Source organism: Caenorhabditis elegans, chromosome III, assembly GCF_000002985.6.
Source record: "Caenorhabditis elegans chromosome III".
Taxonomy (NCBI): domain Eukaryota; kingdom Metazoa; phylum Nematoda; class Chromadorea; order Rhabditida; family Rhabditidae; genus Caenorhabditis; species Caenorhabditis elegans.
This window is the reverse complement of record NC_003281.10, coordinates 5573639-5591831: the sequence shown is the minus strand read 5'-3', so window position 1 is coordinate 5591831 and position 18193 is coordinate 5573639. Positions and strand designations below refer to the sequence as shown.

General features: G+C 38.3%; 7 protein-coding genes across 9 annotated transcripts; 3 read left to right on the top strand and 4 right to left on the bottom strand.

The window, feature by feature from the left end:
- Positions 1 to 113: 113 nt before the first annotated feature.
- Positions 114 to 2796, top strand: ddx-15 (the record flags this gene model as incomplete). 2 transcript variants are annotated; one of them, NM_171130.5, is made up of 5 exons in its annotated part: positions 114 to 181; positions 237 to 333; positions 381 to 1968; positions 2021 to 2381; positions 2436 to 2796. In NM_171130.5, 5 exons carry the CDS (start codon positions 126 to 128, stop codon positions 2551 to 2553), a joined length of 2220 nt encoding a protein of 739 aa, NP_741147.1. In that variant the 3' UTR covers positions 2554 to 2796. The 2 variants fall into 2 exon arrangements, with proteins under 2 accessions (NP_741147.1, NP_741148.2); NM_171131.10 differs by having other exon boundaries at positions 126 to 181; positions 2423 to 2719.
- F56D2.2 (RBR-type E3 ubiquitin transferase) lies at positions 2704 to 4569 on the bottom strand (the record flags this gene model as incomplete). Its single annotated transcript, NM_001379715.1, has 8 exons — positions 2704 to 2974; positions 3023 to 3407; positions 3456 to 3554; positions 3603 to 3694; positions 3742 to 3855; positions 3904 to 4056; positions 4108 to 4386; positions 4441 to 4569. 8 exons carry the CDS (start codon positions 4567 to 4569, stop codon positions 2771 to 2773), a joined length of 1455 nt encoding a protein of 484 aa, NP_001367432.1. The 3' UTR covers positions 2704 to 2770.
- Positions 4570 to 4721: 152 nt separating this feature from the next.
- F56D2.3 (DUF148 domain-containing protein) lies at positions 4722 to 6885 on the bottom strand (the record flags this gene model as incomplete). 2 transcript variants are annotated; one of them, NM_065798.7, is made up of 5 exons in its annotated part: positions 4722 to 5227; positions 5442 to 5671; positions 5719 to 5923; positions 6069 to 6193; positions 6648 to 6885. In NM_065798.7, 5 exons carry the CDS (start codon positions 6768 to 6770, stop codon positions 5047 to 5049), a joined length of 864 nt encoding a protein of 287 aa, NP_498199.2. The 2 variants fall into 2 exon arrangements, with proteins under 2 accessions (NP_498199.2, NP_001343797.1); NM_001356761.3 differs by lacking the exons at positions 6069 to 6193; positions 6648 to 6885 and having other exon boundaries at positions 5047 to 5227; positions 5719 to 5895.
- A 424-nt stretch (positions 6886 to 7309) lies between these two features.
- Positions 7310 to 8707, bottom strand: uev-2 (UBC core domain-containing protein). Its single transcript, NM_065797.3, has 5 exons — positions 8545 to 8707; positions 8318 to 8437; positions 8189 to 8276; positions 7946 to 8096; positions 7310 to 7805 (listed from the first exon to the last, which is right to left on the bottom strand). Exons 1-5 carry the CDS (start codon positions 8689 to 8691, stop codon positions 7619 to 7621), a joined length of 693 nt encoding a protein of 230 aa, NP_498198.1. The 5' UTR covers positions 8692 to 8707; the 3' UTR covers positions 7310 to 7618.
- A 258-nt stretch (positions 8708 to 8965) lies between these two features.
- Positions 8966 to 9992, top strand: F56D2.8 (DUF4440 domain-containing protein). The gene is made up of 3 exons (NM_001382872.1): positions 8966 to 9598; positions 9644 to 9819; positions 9897 to 9992. The coding sequence occupies exons 1-3, from the start codon at positions 9421 to 9423 to the stop codon at positions 9942 to 9944; spliced, it is 402 nt and encodes a 133-aa protein (NP_001370378.1). The 5' UTR covers positions 8966 to 9420; the 3' UTR covers positions 9945 to 9992.
- A 420-nt stretch (positions 9993 to 10412) lies between these two features.
- F56D2.5 (RBR-type E3 ubiquitin transferase) lies at positions 10413 to 13418 on the top strand. Its single transcript, NM_065795.5, has 8 exons — positions 10413 to 10886; positions 11253 to 11531; positions 11899 to 12051; positions 12096 to 12209; positions 12257 to 12348; positions 12394 to 12492; positions 12728 to 13109; positions 13161 to 13418. The coding sequence occupies exons 1-8, from the start codon at positions 10764 to 10766 to the stop codon at positions 13230 to 13232; spliced, it is 1314 nt and encodes a 437-aa protein (NP_498196.1). The 5' UTR covers positions 10413 to 10763; the 3' UTR covers positions 13233 to 13418.
- A 1399-nt stretch (positions 13419 to 14817) lies between these two features.
- On the bottom strand, positions 14818 to 17838 carry molo-1 (MOLO1 domain-containing protein; the record flags this gene model as incomplete). Its single annotated transcript, NM_065794.2, has 7 exons — positions 14818 to 15332; positions 15495 to 15605; positions 15653 to 15779; positions 15890 to 15998; positions 16494 to 16584; positions 16844 to 16933; positions 17655 to 17838. 7 exons carry the CDS (start codon positions 17836 to 17838, stop codon positions 15148 to 15150), a joined length of 897 nt encoding a protein of 298 aa, NP_498195.1. The 3' UTR covers positions 14818 to 15147.
- Between the last annotated feature and the right edge of the window lie 355 nt (positions 17839 to 18193).

Sequence of the window (18193 nt, the reverse complement as noted above, 5' to 3'; positions counted from 1 at the left end):
CTTAATTTGTCATACATTTAATCCATTTATCCTGCGCGTAGCTTTTCGAAATACCTAATATTTTCGTATAACGCTTTATAAAGCCACTTGAAACTCTAATTTTCCTATTGAAGGAGAAACTTGCGATGTCTTCGAGACACCGATTGGATTTAGATGGCAGCGGACGCGGAGACAGAAGAAGGTAAGTAAAATTGTTGCTTCCCCAGTTCAATATAATAATAATAATTTATTTTCAGATCTCCTAACCGCAGATCCCGATCCCGCTCCCGATCGCCACACAGACGCTCCTCCCCCGACCGGAAAAGACAGATTGGGGCAGTTGGAAATATGAAGGTATTTTTTAGTAAACGAATTTTTGTTTCTCATCTCCAAATTTACAGATCCAAATCAATCCATACAACAACCAGCCATTTAGTAACCGATATTGGGCAATTTGGGAGAAAAGAAGTCAATTGCCAGTATGGGAATATAAGGAAAAGTTTATGGAGCTGCTCCGGAACAACCAGTGCATCACTCTTGTCGGAGAAACGGGATCCGGAAAGACCACGCAAATCCCACAGTGGGCCGTCGAGTTCATGAAGCAGCAGCAACAAGGACAACCACCCGGTCAAGCGAGATTGGTGGCTTGCACACAGCCTAGACGGGTCGCTGCGATGAGCGTTGCGACAAGAGTTGCTGAGGAAATGGACGTAGTTTTGGGACAAGAAGTGGGATACAGTATTCGTTTCGAAGACTGCATCAGCGAACGAACTGTTCTCAAATACTGTACAGACGGTATGTTGCTGCGAGAAGCAATGAACAGCCCGCTCCTCGATAAGTACAAAGTCCTTATTCTCGACGAGGCTCACGAAAGAACACTCGCCACAGATATTCTTATGGGACTGATCAAGGAAATCGTGAGAAATCGAGCTGATATCAAGGTCGTAATCATGTCCGCTACATTGGATGCAGGAAAGTTTCAAAGATATTTCGAGGATTGCCCGTTGCTCAGTGTTCCCGGAAGAACATTCCCTGTTGAGATCTTCTTCACTCCAAATGCGGAGAAAGATTATCTAGAAGCCGCGATCAGAACTGTAATCCAAATTCATATGGTCGAGGAGGTTGAAGGTGACATTTTACTGTTCCTCACTGGTCAAGAAGAGATCGAAGAAGCTTGCAAAAGAATAGATCGTGAGATTCAAGCCTTGGGAGCAGATGCTGGAGCACTCAGCTGCATTCCGTTGTACTCTACACTTCCCCCAGCAGCACAGCAGAGAATCTTCGAACCAGCACCACCAAATCGACCGAATGGAGCAATCAGCAGAAAGTGTGTCATCTCTACAAATATCGCTGAGACATCATTGACTATTGATGGCGTTGTCTTTGTTATCGATCCTGGATTCTCGAAGCAAAAAGTGTACAATCCAAGAATTCGTGTCGAGTCGCTGCTTGTTTGTCCCATTTCGAAAGCTTCTGCTATGCAAAGAGCTGGACGCGCCGGAAGAACAAAGCCAGGAAAATGTTTCCGGCTTTACACCGAAACGGCTTACGGATCAGAAATGCAAGATCAAACATATCCTGAAATTCTTCGGTCGAATCTCGGATCTGTTGTGCTGCAGCTCAAGAAGCTCGGAACCGAAGATCTTGTGCACTTCGATTTCATGGATCCTCCCGCACCAGAGACATTGATGAGAGCGCTGGAACTGTTAAACTATCTTCAGGCGATCAACGACGATGGAGAGCTCACTGAACTAGGAAGTCTGATGGCTGAGTTCCCGCTTGATCCTCAGCTCGCAAAGATGCTTATCACATCCACTGAACTCAATTGCTCAAATGAAATTTTGTCGATCACAGCAATGCTCTCGGTTCCGCAGTGCTGGGTTCGTCCCAATGAAATGAGAACAGAAGCCGATGAGGCGAAGGCTCGGTTTGCACATATTGATGGAGATCATCTCACACTTCTCAATGTCTATCATTCGTTCAAGCAGAGTAAGTTGACTTTGTTTTTCTTTTTTTCAAATATTAGTTTCGCATATTTCAGATCAAGAAGATCCGCAGTGGTGTTACGATAACTTCATCAACTACAGAACTATGAAAACTGCCGACACAGTCCGCACACAATTGTCGCGTGTTATGGACAAGTACAATCTTCGACGTGTCTCAACAGACTTCAAATCTCGAGACTATTATCTCAACATCAGGAAAGCTCTTGTAGCTGGATTTTTCATGCAAGTCGCTCATCTGGAACGAAGTGGACACTACGTGACGGTGAAAGATAATCAGCTCGTCAACCTTCATCCATCCACAGTTCTCGATCATAAGCCGGAGTGGGCACTCTACAATGAGTTCGTGTTAACCACAAAGAACTTCATCAGAACTGTAACTGATGTGCGCCCTGAATGGTGAGTTAATTTGCAAATTATATTATTCAAAACCTAACTAGATATGCGTTTCAGGCTACTTCAAATCGCCCCTCAATACTATGATCTCGACAACTTCCCAGATGGAGACACGAAACGGAAGCTGACTACTGTGATGCAGACCCTGCAGAGAAACGCTGGCAGAGGCTATTGATGCCTCCGAATCATCTGATCTCATTTCCCCAAACCTCTTTTATCCCTATTGCCCCTTGTCAAATTTTTTGATTGTTTCTATTTATTTTTTGTTTATTTCTTACCCCTTTCTTTTAATTCTATTTTCACTTTTAAATCAATCACCAAATCTAAAAGGATGAACTATTCATTTTATTTGACAATTAATCCGTAAATTTAGAGAAAACCGTAAAGTTATGTTAATTAAAGAAAAGCTCGTCAAAATGTCCTTCTTGCTCTAACCAATCCTCCGCATCAATATCTTCGTCGGATTCAGGATACTCGACGGTCTCATCACTGTCATAGTCACTACCGTCGTTAAATGCCATATCGAAAAGAAGATCGTCATCGTTATCTAGCAAATCGTGATGAACTCCTTCGAACAGACGTCCAGAGCATGATCCCTGAAAATGAAAAATACATTTCTTACACAATTCTAAGAAAAAACCAACATCTCCCTGAAAATGCTTATAAGGATCTTCCTTGTCAAGAGTTTCAGAGCACAACCAACAGAAGTAGGTGTCACACTTCGTACAGTGCATCTTGTGGCATCCTTCATTCTTCTCTATGCTCACCGAGCACTTGGGACACGGTTTGCTGTTCGAATCCAGCCATTCCTCATTGAGGAACCGCTCCACAAGCTCCTCGACACGCTTCTCTCCTCCAAATTGCCTGCACATTTCAGCCTTCTCAGCTTCATCTCCATCCTTCCATCTTTTGACAAGAAGCTCTTTGTCTCCTTTCTTCCATTTGCAGCGTTCTATTCCGTGGAATGTCTGCTTACACAGATTGCAGAACGAAAAGTTACAGTAGGAGCATTCGGCCAGGAAGCGTTGTCTGAAATGTTCTTCTTTTTTACATTTATTTTTATATTTTAAACTATACCTATCCGTGACGTAGGCGACTTTTTGACAATTCTCTCTGGGACACTCCACGGTGTCTTCCATCTCTCGAATCGCCTTCTCCAGCATAATCGTCTCGTATCTGGCGGAAATTCAAATTTGGATTTTTTTTTTTGGAAATGTATCTCACTTTGCATATAAATCATCTCCGAGTGCCTCCTTAACCGTATTTTGTTGTGCTTCACTCTTGCATCCTTCTGCTAGACACTGCATGGCTTTTGACTGTAAATGATCCAATTTTTCCAAAAAAAAAATCGATTGGATCTTACCACAACACCTTTCGATATTGTACGATAATAATCGAAAGTACATTGTTTGCAGAAAACGTGAGAGCACGGCTGGAATTTGATGCAATGTTGGCCCATTTGAGAGTCGTAGCATACCTGGAAGATTGAAAAAATAGTATAATTTTATAACTACGAAAAAATTACTTCACAATCGAAAAGTGTATTGACAAAGTGCTCTTCAGCAGCTTCTTCGCCTTTTCCAAGAATTTTCTTTTTCAGCGATTCAATAGTTTCTCCATTGTTTTTCAGCGCACACGCCTCGTTCAGATTGATGATTTTTAGGTGAGATTGGTCTATCTGAAACTTATTTTTATATATTTAATTTGTTAAAAAGAACAAAAAACTAACCGAATCAATTATCGTTTGATAGCACATAAAAAGCACCTCCATCATCTGGTTTTCCTCGCAAATCCTTGCCAACTCGGTTTCACAAGATGTCATTTGTTCCTGATTCATCCAATAACTTTCCAGTTCAAGTTTTGGTGATGATACTGAGGGATAATCATTTGGAAGATGAAATTTCAATCGGATTGGTGGAAGAATGTCTAGGGGGATGGAAAAATGATCGCTGGAGTCAGACGTTCCTTCAATTGTGACTTTTGGATCGGATAATGTGTCAAATCCTACCTGAAATCAAGAAAAAATTTAATAATAAACTTCTTTATACGCTCAATATTCTACTTCAATTATTCCCCGAATTTCTGCATTTTTATCCGCCCAATCACTGATTCTCGTCAATTTATTCTCCCTTAGCACACTCTCCAGTGCTTCTAGCTCGAATAACTGAGTTTCACGGCTGTCGTCTGACATCTGAAATTTAGTAGAAATTATTTTAACACAAACTAGAACAAGAAAAACTGGTATCGCGTTCAAAATGTTTAGAAATCTAGACTTTTTTAAAAGGGCAAAAAAACCGCTGAAAAAACATGCACCAAACGCGCTCCATCTGACAGAAACAAAGCGTGGATGTTCAAATTCCACTTTTTATTGGAAAGATACGAGTTTTCTAATATATTAGCGCAGAAAATCCCATATATTTATTATTTAAATAACACTGATAAACAATTGATATGCTGAGATTGATAACAACGATTTTGAATGGATTAAGGTTATATTTACAGAAGGCGAACTGAGCAGGTGAGCAAACGCCGAGCTGAAATCACTTGTATATACAGTCAGATAGCTCGTCGTTTCTGGGGATGGAGCACAAGGGAAAGACGTTGGGCAGTTGAGAAAATTAGACGTAAAATACACAAAAAGAAGAATTGCTCATAGAGCACAGATTATTTAAATTTCCACAGTTTTTCCATCTTCGGAAACTCGGATTTGACGAGCTTCAACCACTGCTTGAGTTGGTGCATTACGAGTCATTACTTCAACTTGAGAAGCCATTGATGGGTTTGCCCGATTAAGAGCCTCGGTTTGTCCTGGAGCTGGGAATGGAGCTTGAATTGGGGCAGGTGTTGATCTGAAAGATTTGAGATTTTTCGAAGAGAGCAATAGAGGAGAAACACAAAAATCGACTAAGCATCAATCAATTTTGATATGATTGAATTCTCCGAGAGTGTTACACGGATTGGAATCTTTTTAGGAATACCATGTAACGCCTGCTTCCTGCCTCCCATGCAACCTGCGCCTGCCTACATGCGCGTCTTGCCTACCATGAAAAACTCAATGCTCACCCCGAATCGTTCATAGCATTGAGCTCATTCTTAACGTTCTCTGGAGCCTTAAGCATAAGTTTGTCAAGTTTCTCCTGCTTCTTCTCTACACTCATTTTCTTGTTTTCCATAATTTTCTTGGCCTCTTTCTCAAGCTTCTTCGCCTGTTTGCTAAGCTCTGGAACTGGAGAGGAGACGGTCATCTTGTTGTTTTTCATGATCAGTCTTTTGTGAATATCAGCGAATTTGGACTGAAAAATGTTTGTGTTTGTTGAGAAAAAATTATTTATCTTCTTACCCTTATCTCATCACTCTCATTTGCTAGAACTCTTCGAATATGCATTTGCTTCTGCTCCATATTCATTCTCTGCTCTCCAATAATTTTCTTGATCCGATCCATGGTTTCGCGTTGGTTTTGACGCCAAAATCCCGGTTTGGCCCGTTCCATAGCTCGCTCGCGGTCAGTTTTCTCCATGGGCTCACCGAAGTTGGCTTCTCCAATTCTGAAGGAAAATCAAGATTATTTGTTGCTAAGGTACCGTCTAAAGTGAGTTTTGAATAGATTATCGTTGTAATCTGGCGCTACGGTCAGTTTTTTACTAAGTGGCCGCGAGGAGATAAAACTTGGCCACCTATTCCGGAACTTACCTTGCTCTCATATAACCAAATGGCCCAAAGTCAAATGGATGCTCCCGATGAAAATATCCTTGTGGTGGATTCATGTTGAAAGATGGTCGCCGACGTGGCTCTTGTGTTGGGATTGTTGGAAAACCCTGGAAAATGAATGTTCAGAATTTTCAATAAGGCTTGGTAGGCAGACTCGTTTTCATGAAAGCTTGCCTATTATTTTTTGGTTTTTTTTCTTGCTGGACTCTGGTGTTTGGTGTTGTTTTCATGAAATCTTCAGTCCTTGGTACCTACGTGCCTGTCTACACGCCTACTTTCAATGTGCACAATCTTGATACAAGCGTAGGTGAATGAAGGCAAGCAAGCAGGCGTTTGTGTTCTGATCTAGTTTCAATTAGAAAAATCTACACAACATACCGAAATGGTTGTGACCTTGTAATAATTAACCTTGGGATTTTCGCTACGTGGCCGCGGAAAGCAAAAAACTCGGCCACCGATTTTTTGGCTGACTTGTTGCAAAACAACTCAAAAACTATATTTTAGATGTGAAATCTCTGCCGAAACTGCCACTTAAAAATCCTACAAGCCAAGAAAACTCACATAATAAGCATTAACATAGTCTGGCATGGCAGCTCCCTCATTAGCATCTCCGTATAAAGTTCTCTTGTAGTAAAAGCCGTTGACAACCGCCGAAAATAGAGAAATCAAAAGAATACGTTTCATTTCCAACAACCGACTAGTACAAAAAAAGGAGTCAACTGTGCACGGTCGAGTGGAGTGGACAATGGTCAGCGAGGGGGATCGGGAGGCTCCGAGAGCACACTGTTTGGGAGTAAATAGAGACCTTTGACGGGAGGCGAGGAGGGGCGGTACCACACGATCTAGGCGCGCTCTCGGTGAACCGATAAACCTATACCGTTTCCGGCTTTTTACGTTTAAAACTTTTGGGTTAGAGCTCTCTCCGCGAGGCGATGAGCACACCATGAACAGTGCAGATATCTGACAAGGTGTGCGGGAGAAGTAAATATAGACATTGGGGATGAGGTAATGACGTGCAATCACGAGTATCACCTCTTTTTGAAGGGCATTGCGGTTCATTGCAACGTGGCCGAGAACAAGAAATCGGTGGCCGAGTTTTTTAAATCCTTAGTAGACTGGAGCTTAGTCAAGCATACCTCCCTGCCTACAAATGTTGACTACGTAGATTTATTCTTGTTCTGCCATTTCATTAAGAGATAATGGGAGGACACCCCGACTCAACGAGTTTGGAATAGCTTTATTTGGTACAATAATCACTTTTTTCGTAAAAAGACATGGTTTTGGAAAGAGAATGAAAAATTGGTGTGATCGGGAAAGTAGGGAAAATGGGAAAAATTATCACATAGGTCAGGTAAGTTTGCTGCAAAAAAGGGGCATTGGGATTTAAATAAATGTGTATAGAAAATTGGCACCTTTTTGGAGAAAAATCTGAAAAATTCCATAGAGTGTCGGCAAGAAAGTTTTGAGAAAGTGGAAAAGGTCTTCAACAGAAAACGTTGGCCAATACCAAAAATATAAAAATTTGTGTAATATTAGTTTTCGATGTCAATTGGTAGATCGTCATCATCCTCGTCCGATTCCATGGCACCATTTTGCACTGCCAACTTAGCCTTTGCTGTCTCCCTCTGAATTCCGGAATTCTCGGATACTTCCATGTATCCCACGGCGTTCGGGTTAACTGTCCAAGCATAAGCTCGAGCTTTAGCCTCGTAATTTTCACTGGAACAAGATAATTTTAAAAGTTAAGTGTTCTCTTTTCTCTGTTCAACGACGCTTAGCTCCAAATCGAAGTGGCCTAGAAGAATAGGTGGCCGAGTTTGTTCACATTTGCAGCTGTGCGCCGTTAAAATATATCTAACCGCTGATTCTCATATTCCATCCAGGCTTCAATATTTGCAGCTTGAGTAAGATCGGGCGTTGCAAGTAGATTGCTGATTTCCCTCAGAAGTTTCTTGAGTGAAGTTTCAGAAGACCAGTGCTCTTGTTCCAGCATTTTAAGATAAATTGATCCTGTAAAGATTTTTGTAATAATGCGTTTCTTTTTGCTACCGTTTTCTGTATTTCACACTCAAACATATTTTTTCGAAACAGTTCTAACCAACCTCTGAGGTCCACGTTCGGATGATGAAGCGGCGTTTTGAATTCACAAATTGGCGGAATTATAGGCCATTTGTGAAAGTTCACGGAAACCTGGAGATAATATACTTTTGCGAACTAAAAAGTAATTAAACCTCATATTCCCCTCCCTCCCAGGGGCTTCCTCTCGGTCCAGGTACTGTACATATCCAAGAACACCATATGTCTGCGCCCTCAAAACTAATTGGCTTTGCCGTATACCCTTGCGGTGTTCTCTGAAAAAAAGTTATTTCGACACATGCCACGCCCACTTTTGAAGTAGGCATAAATCAGGCCTAGGTCCCAGGTAGGCAGGCGAGTTAAACTTTGTGTGAAAGCTTACCTCATCCCACTTGGCTTTCTCCTCCTTCACAGTGTTGATTTCATTGGTGAATTCGCGTGAATTGGTTTCAACGTCGAATAATAGCGCATCGGCAGTTTCGCGAAAATATGAGAGATCAACATATTGTCTGTTGCTACGTCTTCGCATGTTTCTGAAAGCTTAAGCTCTAATCTGGAAAGTCAAAGTAATCCAATTCGTGACGAAGCTTCCGGAGCCGCGTTAACTGAACCTAAGCTGGATCTTATTTGAAAAAGCTACAGTGAATATATTCTTAAAGCGCACAAAACGTTGCATATTATCCCACGAGGCCTAAGGCAACCAGAAGCTTCAAACAAAAAGTGAAGAAGAGAGTATGAATACGTGGGATAATATCACAAGTTGAAGAAGAGGCAGGTACGAGAGAAAAAGAGCTACATAATCACACAGAAGCGGATGCCGTCTCTCTATCATTAGTACGTTGTCCTAGAGATGGCCTCTTTCTCTCTCGCGCCCTCTGTTTTAGAATTGAGCATGTAACAAAAACTACACGTGCTCTCAGATTATGTATGTGTGTGTGTGTGTGTGAGCTACTTGATTCCGACGGGTTGGAGGATTAAAGGTATATCTGATGTTGGGCACACTTTTAAACGTGGAATGACGCAACTCCTCTGCCACACACTGCACACGCTTTTTCATTCAGCTAAAATTTATCATGACGAGACCGGATACCGTACGCGGCAGAACCCATGTGGTGTCTTCAAAATGCCCAAAATGATCATGATCATCAATACGACACCAAACATCAACCTCCGCATTGATTGACAATTTTCACATTCTAATTGAATTAGCATTTCGAACTATAAAAATGCTCAGTTCGCCATGTAGCCAAACCAAAATATGCGTCTTCCAATTTTTCTTCTAGCTCTTTCAAGTGCTTCTATTGTCTTTTCATTGGATCCAGTCCCCGAAGAATATGCCAACGTACCGAAGGAGTTCTTCGAAAAGTTCCAGGCAGCTATCAAATCAGGGGACCCAGTTGCAGTAGTGGATCTTTTTGCTCCGGATGATATGCTTCGTAAGTACGATATCAGAAACAATTTTGAAATTTAGTTATTTTCAGCTGTCAGTGGCATGATTGAAGCGGCACAGGGAATCATCAAATCTTTTGAATCTTATCCGACCGGAATAATTGAACGAGTTCGCTACGAGTATGGAGTCATTCAGATTAATGTCAGATATTACCCCAACACGCCCCTTTTGTCCAAAAAAACGACTATTTTCAAGATAAAATACGAGGTAATCAGGGAGTTGGACTAAAATTTTATCCAGCCGCAATCACCAGAATAGATTTGTAGATAAATTTTAATTTGCAGAACAAATGGAAAGGCTGGACAATGGTGCACTTCAGTGATTGGATGTAGTTTCATATTCGAATATCGGGACTTGTATGACCTAAATAAATGTTTTAAATATATTTAAAAATGTTTCGAAAACTTTTCAGAAATCAAATTGGCTGTTACATTTTACCTATCCACCAAAAATTGACAGAATGATACACGGCCTATTGAAGAAATGGTAACAAATCCGTACAAAGTTTTCAGATATTCACAAAACGCAGTAAACGAGAAGAGTCGACTTTCTGGAAGTTTTCCCTTTTCACATGATTTTAATATTCTTTCATTTTTGAACATTGTGTTTTTCTATTCTGTTGGAATAGCTTTAGTTTTTTATGAATCGATAGATTTTATCAATTCCTGAAGAATAAGGTACATGGATAGATACATTTTTCAAAAATTTTAGTGAAAGGTTTGGCAAATTGAAAAATTGAACTTTTGGGGGCAATTTCAAGCATTGCTGCAAATTTGAACTCTTCGATTGTTTAAATACAAACAATTGAAACGCAATTAAAGTACACATCACGTAGAGAAAAACACAATTTAAGTTGAACAATTTCTCACTGATAATACTCTAAATTTAAAGTTTCAAATTGTATTTCTCATCGTTTCCACAACAGGTTATCTATCACATTGCGCAATTTTACTCATTACAATTTTGCAATATTTCGCAATATTTTAGTAATTAATTTTGATTTTTGTTCCGCAAACTTTCCTCATATATTGTTTGAACATTTTTGACTAATAATGTAAAATATTTTCTATAAATTCCTGAACATTCATTTCTAAATTACCTAAACTCCGTCTATTGAATCTCTGCGTCTCTTGTCTAAAAATCGATAAAAAATGACTGATCGTGACCTGCAAATATATGAATTGGAAGCATTGGAAAGTGTTCTAAGAGAGAAGAAACTGGCGAAATCCAGTGATTGGAGTGATAAGAATGCTGAAATCCAGGGAATTATTGAGGTAAAGATTTTGGTTTTTTGAGAGAAGCTGGGGTATTTTAACTTTTAAAAAAGTAATTTAATGTCCACTAAATAACAACAAAAAATTATTTATCTGAAACTACCCTTACTATATTTTAGCTACACTTTCTACGTAATTATGTAAGTTATCAAAAATATTTAAGGTAACAAAGTATAGAAAATTTCAATAGCCTCCATAATCATTAGCCCGAAATTTTGGCCACGGTTGACTATTTTCCTGTACGAGATAAACTAATATGGCCATATATGGAGTAAAGTATTTTTTAGAAGAGTCACTAAGTTACGGTTGAAAGTTGGTTAGTTGGTTTTTTTAAATGAGTTTTAGAATAGTCAAGTGCAATTTCAGGTCGGATTTGACAACTTATACGATCCAACAGTCACAATTGAAGGAACATCTGACTCCGGCGATCAATTTCATCTTCCTCTTGACATTCTTCCTCCAATTCGACTAAAATTCCATCTTCCAAATGATTATCCCACCGTATCATCACCAAAACTTGAACTGGAAAGTTATTGGATGAATCAGGAACAAATGACATCTTGTGAAACCGAGTTGGCAAAGATTTGCGAGGAAAACCAGATGATGGAGGTGCTTTTTATGTGCTACCAGACAATAATTGATTTGGTGAGTAGCGAGAATCAAATAAAAAGCACCATTATGAGCCGACATCTCAGACACGTAAGGTGTCCTCTGCTAAATTTAACTGCAGCCGACATTTTGCTGGTTCGTTATTGAATGACATAGATGGGCTACCCGCGATATGTCGTCTGCAAAGCGTTCTGAGATGTAACGGTCTACACAGATAGTAGAAATTACATATTCATTAGAAGTAGGATGTTGATTAGAAGACCGACATCTCACGGGTATGCCTTTGAGCGAATTTAAATCTAGATATCTCATGCAGAATTTAACTTTTTTAATTCTGCGGAATGTCGACTGCTACGTTCTTTGATTCAAGCAGCTGGCGTCTTTTTCAACTATCAAATTTCAGATGGCCCAGAACACTCCGAAAATTATAAATTTGAACGAGGCATGTGCACTGAACAGACAAGGAGAGACTATCGAATCTCTGAAAATGAAAATACTACAGAAAGAAGAGGAAGCTGTTGAAGAACAGTTTGTTAATACCCTCTACGATTGCCAAGTAACGTTTGTATTTTTTTTCTAATTTTTCATCAAAATTTCCAGGTATGCTTCGAATCCCAAATGGGACAGCACTGCATAAAGTTCCAGCCATGTTCTCATGTTTTCTGCAAATCCTGCACTTTCAACTATTATATTTCTATTGCCAAGGGGTTTGTGGTTAGTTTGAATTTTCTTAGCTGATATATTTTTATTGGATTTTTCAGTCGAAACCAATGTCATGTCTAGCAGAAGGATGTGAAAATGAAGCCCAACAGGGTATGGTGCAAGAGGCTCTAGGAGAGGAGCTGTTTGCAAAGTAAGATTCCTAGGAGATTGACAAGTATTTGATTAATTTTTAAAGGTATGAAGCTCATATGCTAGAAAAAGCAATTCGAGAAATGGATGATTCAATGGAATGTCCAAATGAAAATTGCCAAATGGTGGCTTATCTAACTGACAGGTAAAATTTAGAAAAATGTGTTGTGTTGCTATTAGACTATCAGAACTCGTGAATTTTTCTTGAACTTTGTGTCTGGAGCTCTGTGATTGTCGGTTTGAAATTTGAGTGTTGAAATTTGTTGAGCCCGCTGGATTTCTCGTATAAAATCTTTGGGTGCCCATAATTCTGCTCACAATGACTCTCAAAGACTTGATTTTTTTGAGCGTATGATAAGTTCACAAAAACATTTTTTCAGCCAACGCAACCTTGTTGAATGCTCCTATTGCAATTATTCTTTCTGCAATTTGTGCAAAGGAACGTTCCATGGAGTCTCAAGGTGTAAATTTAGAAAAGAAGACGAGGAGAGAATAATGAAAGAATGGAATGAAGCAGATGAAGCAGGAAAAGAAGAAATGTATAAACGGTATGGAGAGAAGAACATGAAGGCTCTGGAGGAACGATTCCTTAATCGTGGATGGCTGGAGGAGAACAGCAAGCAGTGTCCGAAATGTTTAGTGTACATTGAGAAGGACGAAGGATGCAATAAGATGCATTGTACAAAATGTAATGCCTCGTTCTGTTGGTTGTGCTCTAAAACTCTGAATAATGTGGATCCATACAGTCATTACTCGGAGAAGGTACTAAAATATTAGTATTAGTAAAACTTCTTAAACATAATTGCATTTCAGGGATCTTGCAACGGACGTTTATTTCAAGGTACTTGGGTAGATGAAGAAGTGGATGAGTTTGACTGGGAATAAAAATGGGTCTCATCACGGTTTTAAGTAATTCATATCTTTAGTTGTTATTATTTTTCGTTTGAATATGTTTTGTTATATTATACATAATGTATCGCAATGATAATTCGAATTTTTTGTAAATAATAAGTTATAATTTTCCTATTCGCAATTAACAATTTCACAAAATGAATGATTGAAGGAAAGTTTCGAGGTTTCATTTTAAAAAAAGGAAGCTAGAAAAGAAGAAATGTATAAACGGTATGGAGAAAAGAACATGATGATGAGTACAATTCAAATTTAATTTTTAAAAATATTGGTATTAATTTTCGGAATGACAAACATCGCTGTTGTCCAACTCGACAAAAATAAGAAGATTTCATATTTTTGTTCGAAGGATGGTAATTTGAGTCTGGGTACAGCAAACACATCTGAAAGAGTCGGGAATAAAAGAAAATGTGATGTGGATAACTGTGGTGGGCGTCTAATAAAAAAGGGAACATCGGAGGCAACAGGGTAAATTTGTCTTTTAACTATATATAATGCCTTCTAACTTAATTCTAGAGTGCCAAAAGTCAAGGAATCGTGTGAGTCGATGCAACAAAATGAAGGATTAAGCGTTCCTAATCTGTTGATAAATCTGGAAACTATGCTCAAAGCTATCGATTCAAACGCTTTCAATGATACGCTGAAAACAATTGATTGAGATCAAGAATCAGGTGTGTAATTATCGCATTAACAAGGGAAGTGAAAAAACGGGTCCCCGGACTTTGGCATGCCATAGTAATTTTTCGATAAAAGAGTGAAAATAATGATCTCTCCAAAAAATTTGTAAGGTTTAAAATAAATTTCACTCATTTTTTCAGATCCGTCCAGAAGAGCTTGACAGCTTTGCTATGCGCTCATTCTTGTTTGGGCCTGGACAGAAATCAATGAAGAATTAAAGCATATGAAAGCCGAGGTATTTATTTAGTTTTAGATCAAATTTTGATTTCGACTATTTACAGTGCATCCTGAACAGTGATATCAAGAGTCTTGTGCAGTGCATCCTTTTTCTGGTCTCTAAATGAAATTTTTTTCTTGTGAAATTTCCGAATAAATGTATATATTTCATTCAAGTTTTTTTTGTTAGTAACAATACCTTTGCGATGATACAAAAAAACAATTTTCGATGTTATAGAAACTTTGCGCTTTTGTCGCGATGAGCACATTTTTGATCTTTGAGTGAACCAGAATTTTACAATATCCTACAATCCTACAAGGCCTACAATACCTGGTGTACAGTACTCCTTCAGTGCCACCTGTTCATTTTTATGGGTATGATTTTTAACTTCCAAATACAAATCTTTATGCAGAAACAAAAAACTGGGAATGAACGAAAATAAGTGAAAAAGGAGAGAGAGAACGAAGAACAAGAAAAAACAAAATTTCTAAAAATGTTCCGAATTCGAAACAGTCCCTGCACACGAAATTGAGCAAAACAACAAGAAGTTCGAAGGTGAATGGTAAAAACCCGTGATTTCATATTAGACACGTGTCGCATCGCCAAAAAACACATCTTTCTCATCATTGATAATACGTGGCGATCGGCTTATGGATCTGAAGTTGAATTGATATCTTGAGATGAAAAGTGTGTTTATCAAATTTTTGGATTTCCGTGCTAAGTCTTTCTTGTAGGAAAATATGCCTAGTTAATCTTCCACCTACGCCTGCCTCGTGCCTACACCGGTGTCTAGTGTGATTTTCTATTTTCTGATTTCTCGATTATCTCTGTAAATATATTTAAAAAAATAAATTGTTTTGGCGACACCTTTGATTGGAATTAAAAAAAAATTCCAAATACCAGATTTCAGATCAAAAGTCACAGAATAAGCGGTAGGTAGGCAGGAAGGCACAAGGCTTAATATTTTAGTTCATGATTGTGAGTATATTCTCCATGTTAAAGCGTGACACACAGGGGCATAATGTGCACACACATCATGGGAATGCACTGACAATCAAACCTGCGAAACTGACTGCCTCGACGGATCACGCTGTTCCGTAGATTGTCCATTGCTCGTTCGACACTCTTCCGTCGCTCTCGTGTTTTTACGTTTCCGCAACATCGGAATGCGCACACACAGCCTGAAATTAAAAGTTTCAGGTCATTGATACAAAAATGCTATTATCATATTCGAAAATGATAATCGTGAAATTCTACAAGTTTTTTGCACAAAAAACAGTTTTAGACTAGGAGTAGATGACATATTTGACCCCAGGCAAGTTTCTAACTAAACCCTGACTTACATGTAATAAATACCGTAAGCCCAACTGCTAAGCCAACTGATAACAAAAGTGATAAGGTGCCAGTGTCGAATCTCGGCTCTGGATCCCCATTCAGCTCGTTTGATATTTCTTCTGTAACCCTATTTTATAAACTGTTAACTTAAAATTAAAAAACCTACTAATAATTGTAGAAAGTGCCGGAAACCAATCATCAGTCTGTGCATAATCATTAACTTTTGTTAGAATAGCCTTCCTTTCCTCTGCAGTTATGTATTTCTCTGCAAGTCGAGCCGGCCATATTACCATCTGAAAATTTTAGATTGAGCTGGATAAAAGACAAATTTGAATAGCTCTAGCGCCAAGATTTCAAACGTGCATATCTTTTTAACGATTATTGAAAGAGAATAGGTACATACCTTTTTATAATGCTGCCATACAAACACAATAACCGAGTTTCCACAGTCTCCGAGTGCCCAGCGTCCTTCAAGTGCTCGGCAGAAAGCTTCAGCTCTTTCAGTAAGTTGTCTGAAAGTTTATAAGTTTGAATATTCTACTGAAAACCCATGGAATTGCCTTACAGATGCAATTTCAGAAAATACAGATTTTTTTCTCCAAATTCACAGAGCCTTAGAAGAAAAAGTAATCCCGAAAAATATCGGATGCTATTGTTTTTGAAATTTTTTTATAACGATTAATATGTCCAGAACATGACCGAAGGAAAACTATCGTGATGCACTTAGAAGTACGCAATTTTTATTTTTCCTTTTTCTACCGGAACTTGAACAACATATTTTCAGGTTCGAATACTGACAGATCATAACATTGAACTTTTGTGTTTTTGTGTTTCCCTTCCTTTGAACTTTATTCTTCCTACTAGACAGTTGTCTCTCCACTCGAGCATTAAAAATAAAGACAACAAAAGGATCTGGTGACCTACCTGGAAATACGGGAAAATAGGGAAATGCTCTCTGAGCCATTGGTTTATTTGGAGAAATGTTGTTGTTACTCAGAATAACTCACGTGTCACTTGGCGAGTGCATATGCATATAGAGGTTCTTGACAATTGCGATTGAGACAATGAAGCCGTGTAGGCCCTCCTTTCCGCCACTTCCTGGAAACAAATTTAATTGAAATTCAGTTTCAAGTTTTCTTGAAAAAAGTTGTATACTAGAAATGAAGAACACCACAATTTTGCTCAAAACTGGAATGAATGGAGCCAAGAATCAGGCGGAGCATACATGTCAAGGGTGTCAGCTTTTCGATTTTTCACAAAACTGTGTCAAAAGCTCGGAAAAAGTTGTTTTCAAACGTTTTGAAGCAGTCTATCGAAAGTTTGAACCAAGTTTGTCAAAAGTTTCCAGAATTCTTACCCTCGATCCCTGTTGTGCATTGTGACCTTCTCTGACAGTGACACGGCGTCCCGACTGCCAATTCTTGCAGCTGAATGTTCAATTGCATCGCTGCAAATTGCTCTTTTTGTGCTGAGGAGAGAGTACACTCCTCAAGTGCCACATGTTCTTTCTGTTCTTCAGTCTCTTTTTATTACTATGCAATTGGAATTTTTGACAAGAAAATGAAGAAGAAGTGATTGTTCTTATGGGTTATTTAGTTGTCTGTTTTATGACAGATTGGACAAGTTGTAACAGACTTTTATTAGAAATTTGGTATAAAATTGAGAATTGTCACCGAAGCAAGGAAATTGATAAAAGAACAATTTTGAATGCGTTATGAAAATTACCTACTTTTCAAAAATTGCCAAAGTAGTGATATAATTTTTTGTTCTCACTTGAAATCTAAAAACAAAATTCTAAATATGCAAGACTTAATAAAAAGTTGGCAAAACTCGTCTTGAATTTGAAAAGTTCTAATATAAATTTGGAAGCGTGACAGAAAGTTGAAAATAGTTATTTTTGAAATTGCCAACTCTTTGTAGAAAGTTAAAATTTCCAAATTCTTTTAGTAAGTTTTGTTGAACTTTATTGAGTTTTCGGCAGAATCTAAAAAAAAATTAACTTCCATTAAAATGTATACACACTTGACCAACTTTGCTAAATTTCAATTGAAAACTGACAAAAGTAAATAATTTTTTAAAAAGAAATGAGCCGACTTTCGGTAAAACTTTCAATTGAGTTTTCTAAACTAAATTATTTTCCAAACTTTTCCAATAAATTTAAACCGAACCTTGTGTATTATTCAGCATATGATCCGGATCACAGACATAAAGTTGTTGCTTATTTCGTGGCAAAACTGCTACGCACTGATTCACCGTAGGTCCCCGAAGATCCGGAAATTGAGAGGATGTCCATTGTGATGACGTGGCAAGAGTTATGTGGTAGATGAGCAGTAATAGAACATTACCCACCATCTGCAAATTAAATTTAATTGAAAATATTCTATTGCGGGGGAATAGAGGTAAAAAATGAGAGAAAGGGGAGGGTAATGGTCTATAATTTTTGGTCGAAAGTATTTAAAAAAAAAAGAAAGACATCTAAAGATTATTTAAATATTTATTTTGCTTTTATACTCAGAAAAAGAAGAAAATAAGTAAACAAAAAACGGGACACCTATTTTTTTAACTGGAGAATAATTCAAAATTTTCAATGATGATCAAATTTAAGAAGAAATGTTATTATTTTCCCTTCAGATATCAAAGTTCTCACAGTTCTCACAGTACGGCTCGAATAATTATAATTACGAAAAATACTATAAAACTAACCAAA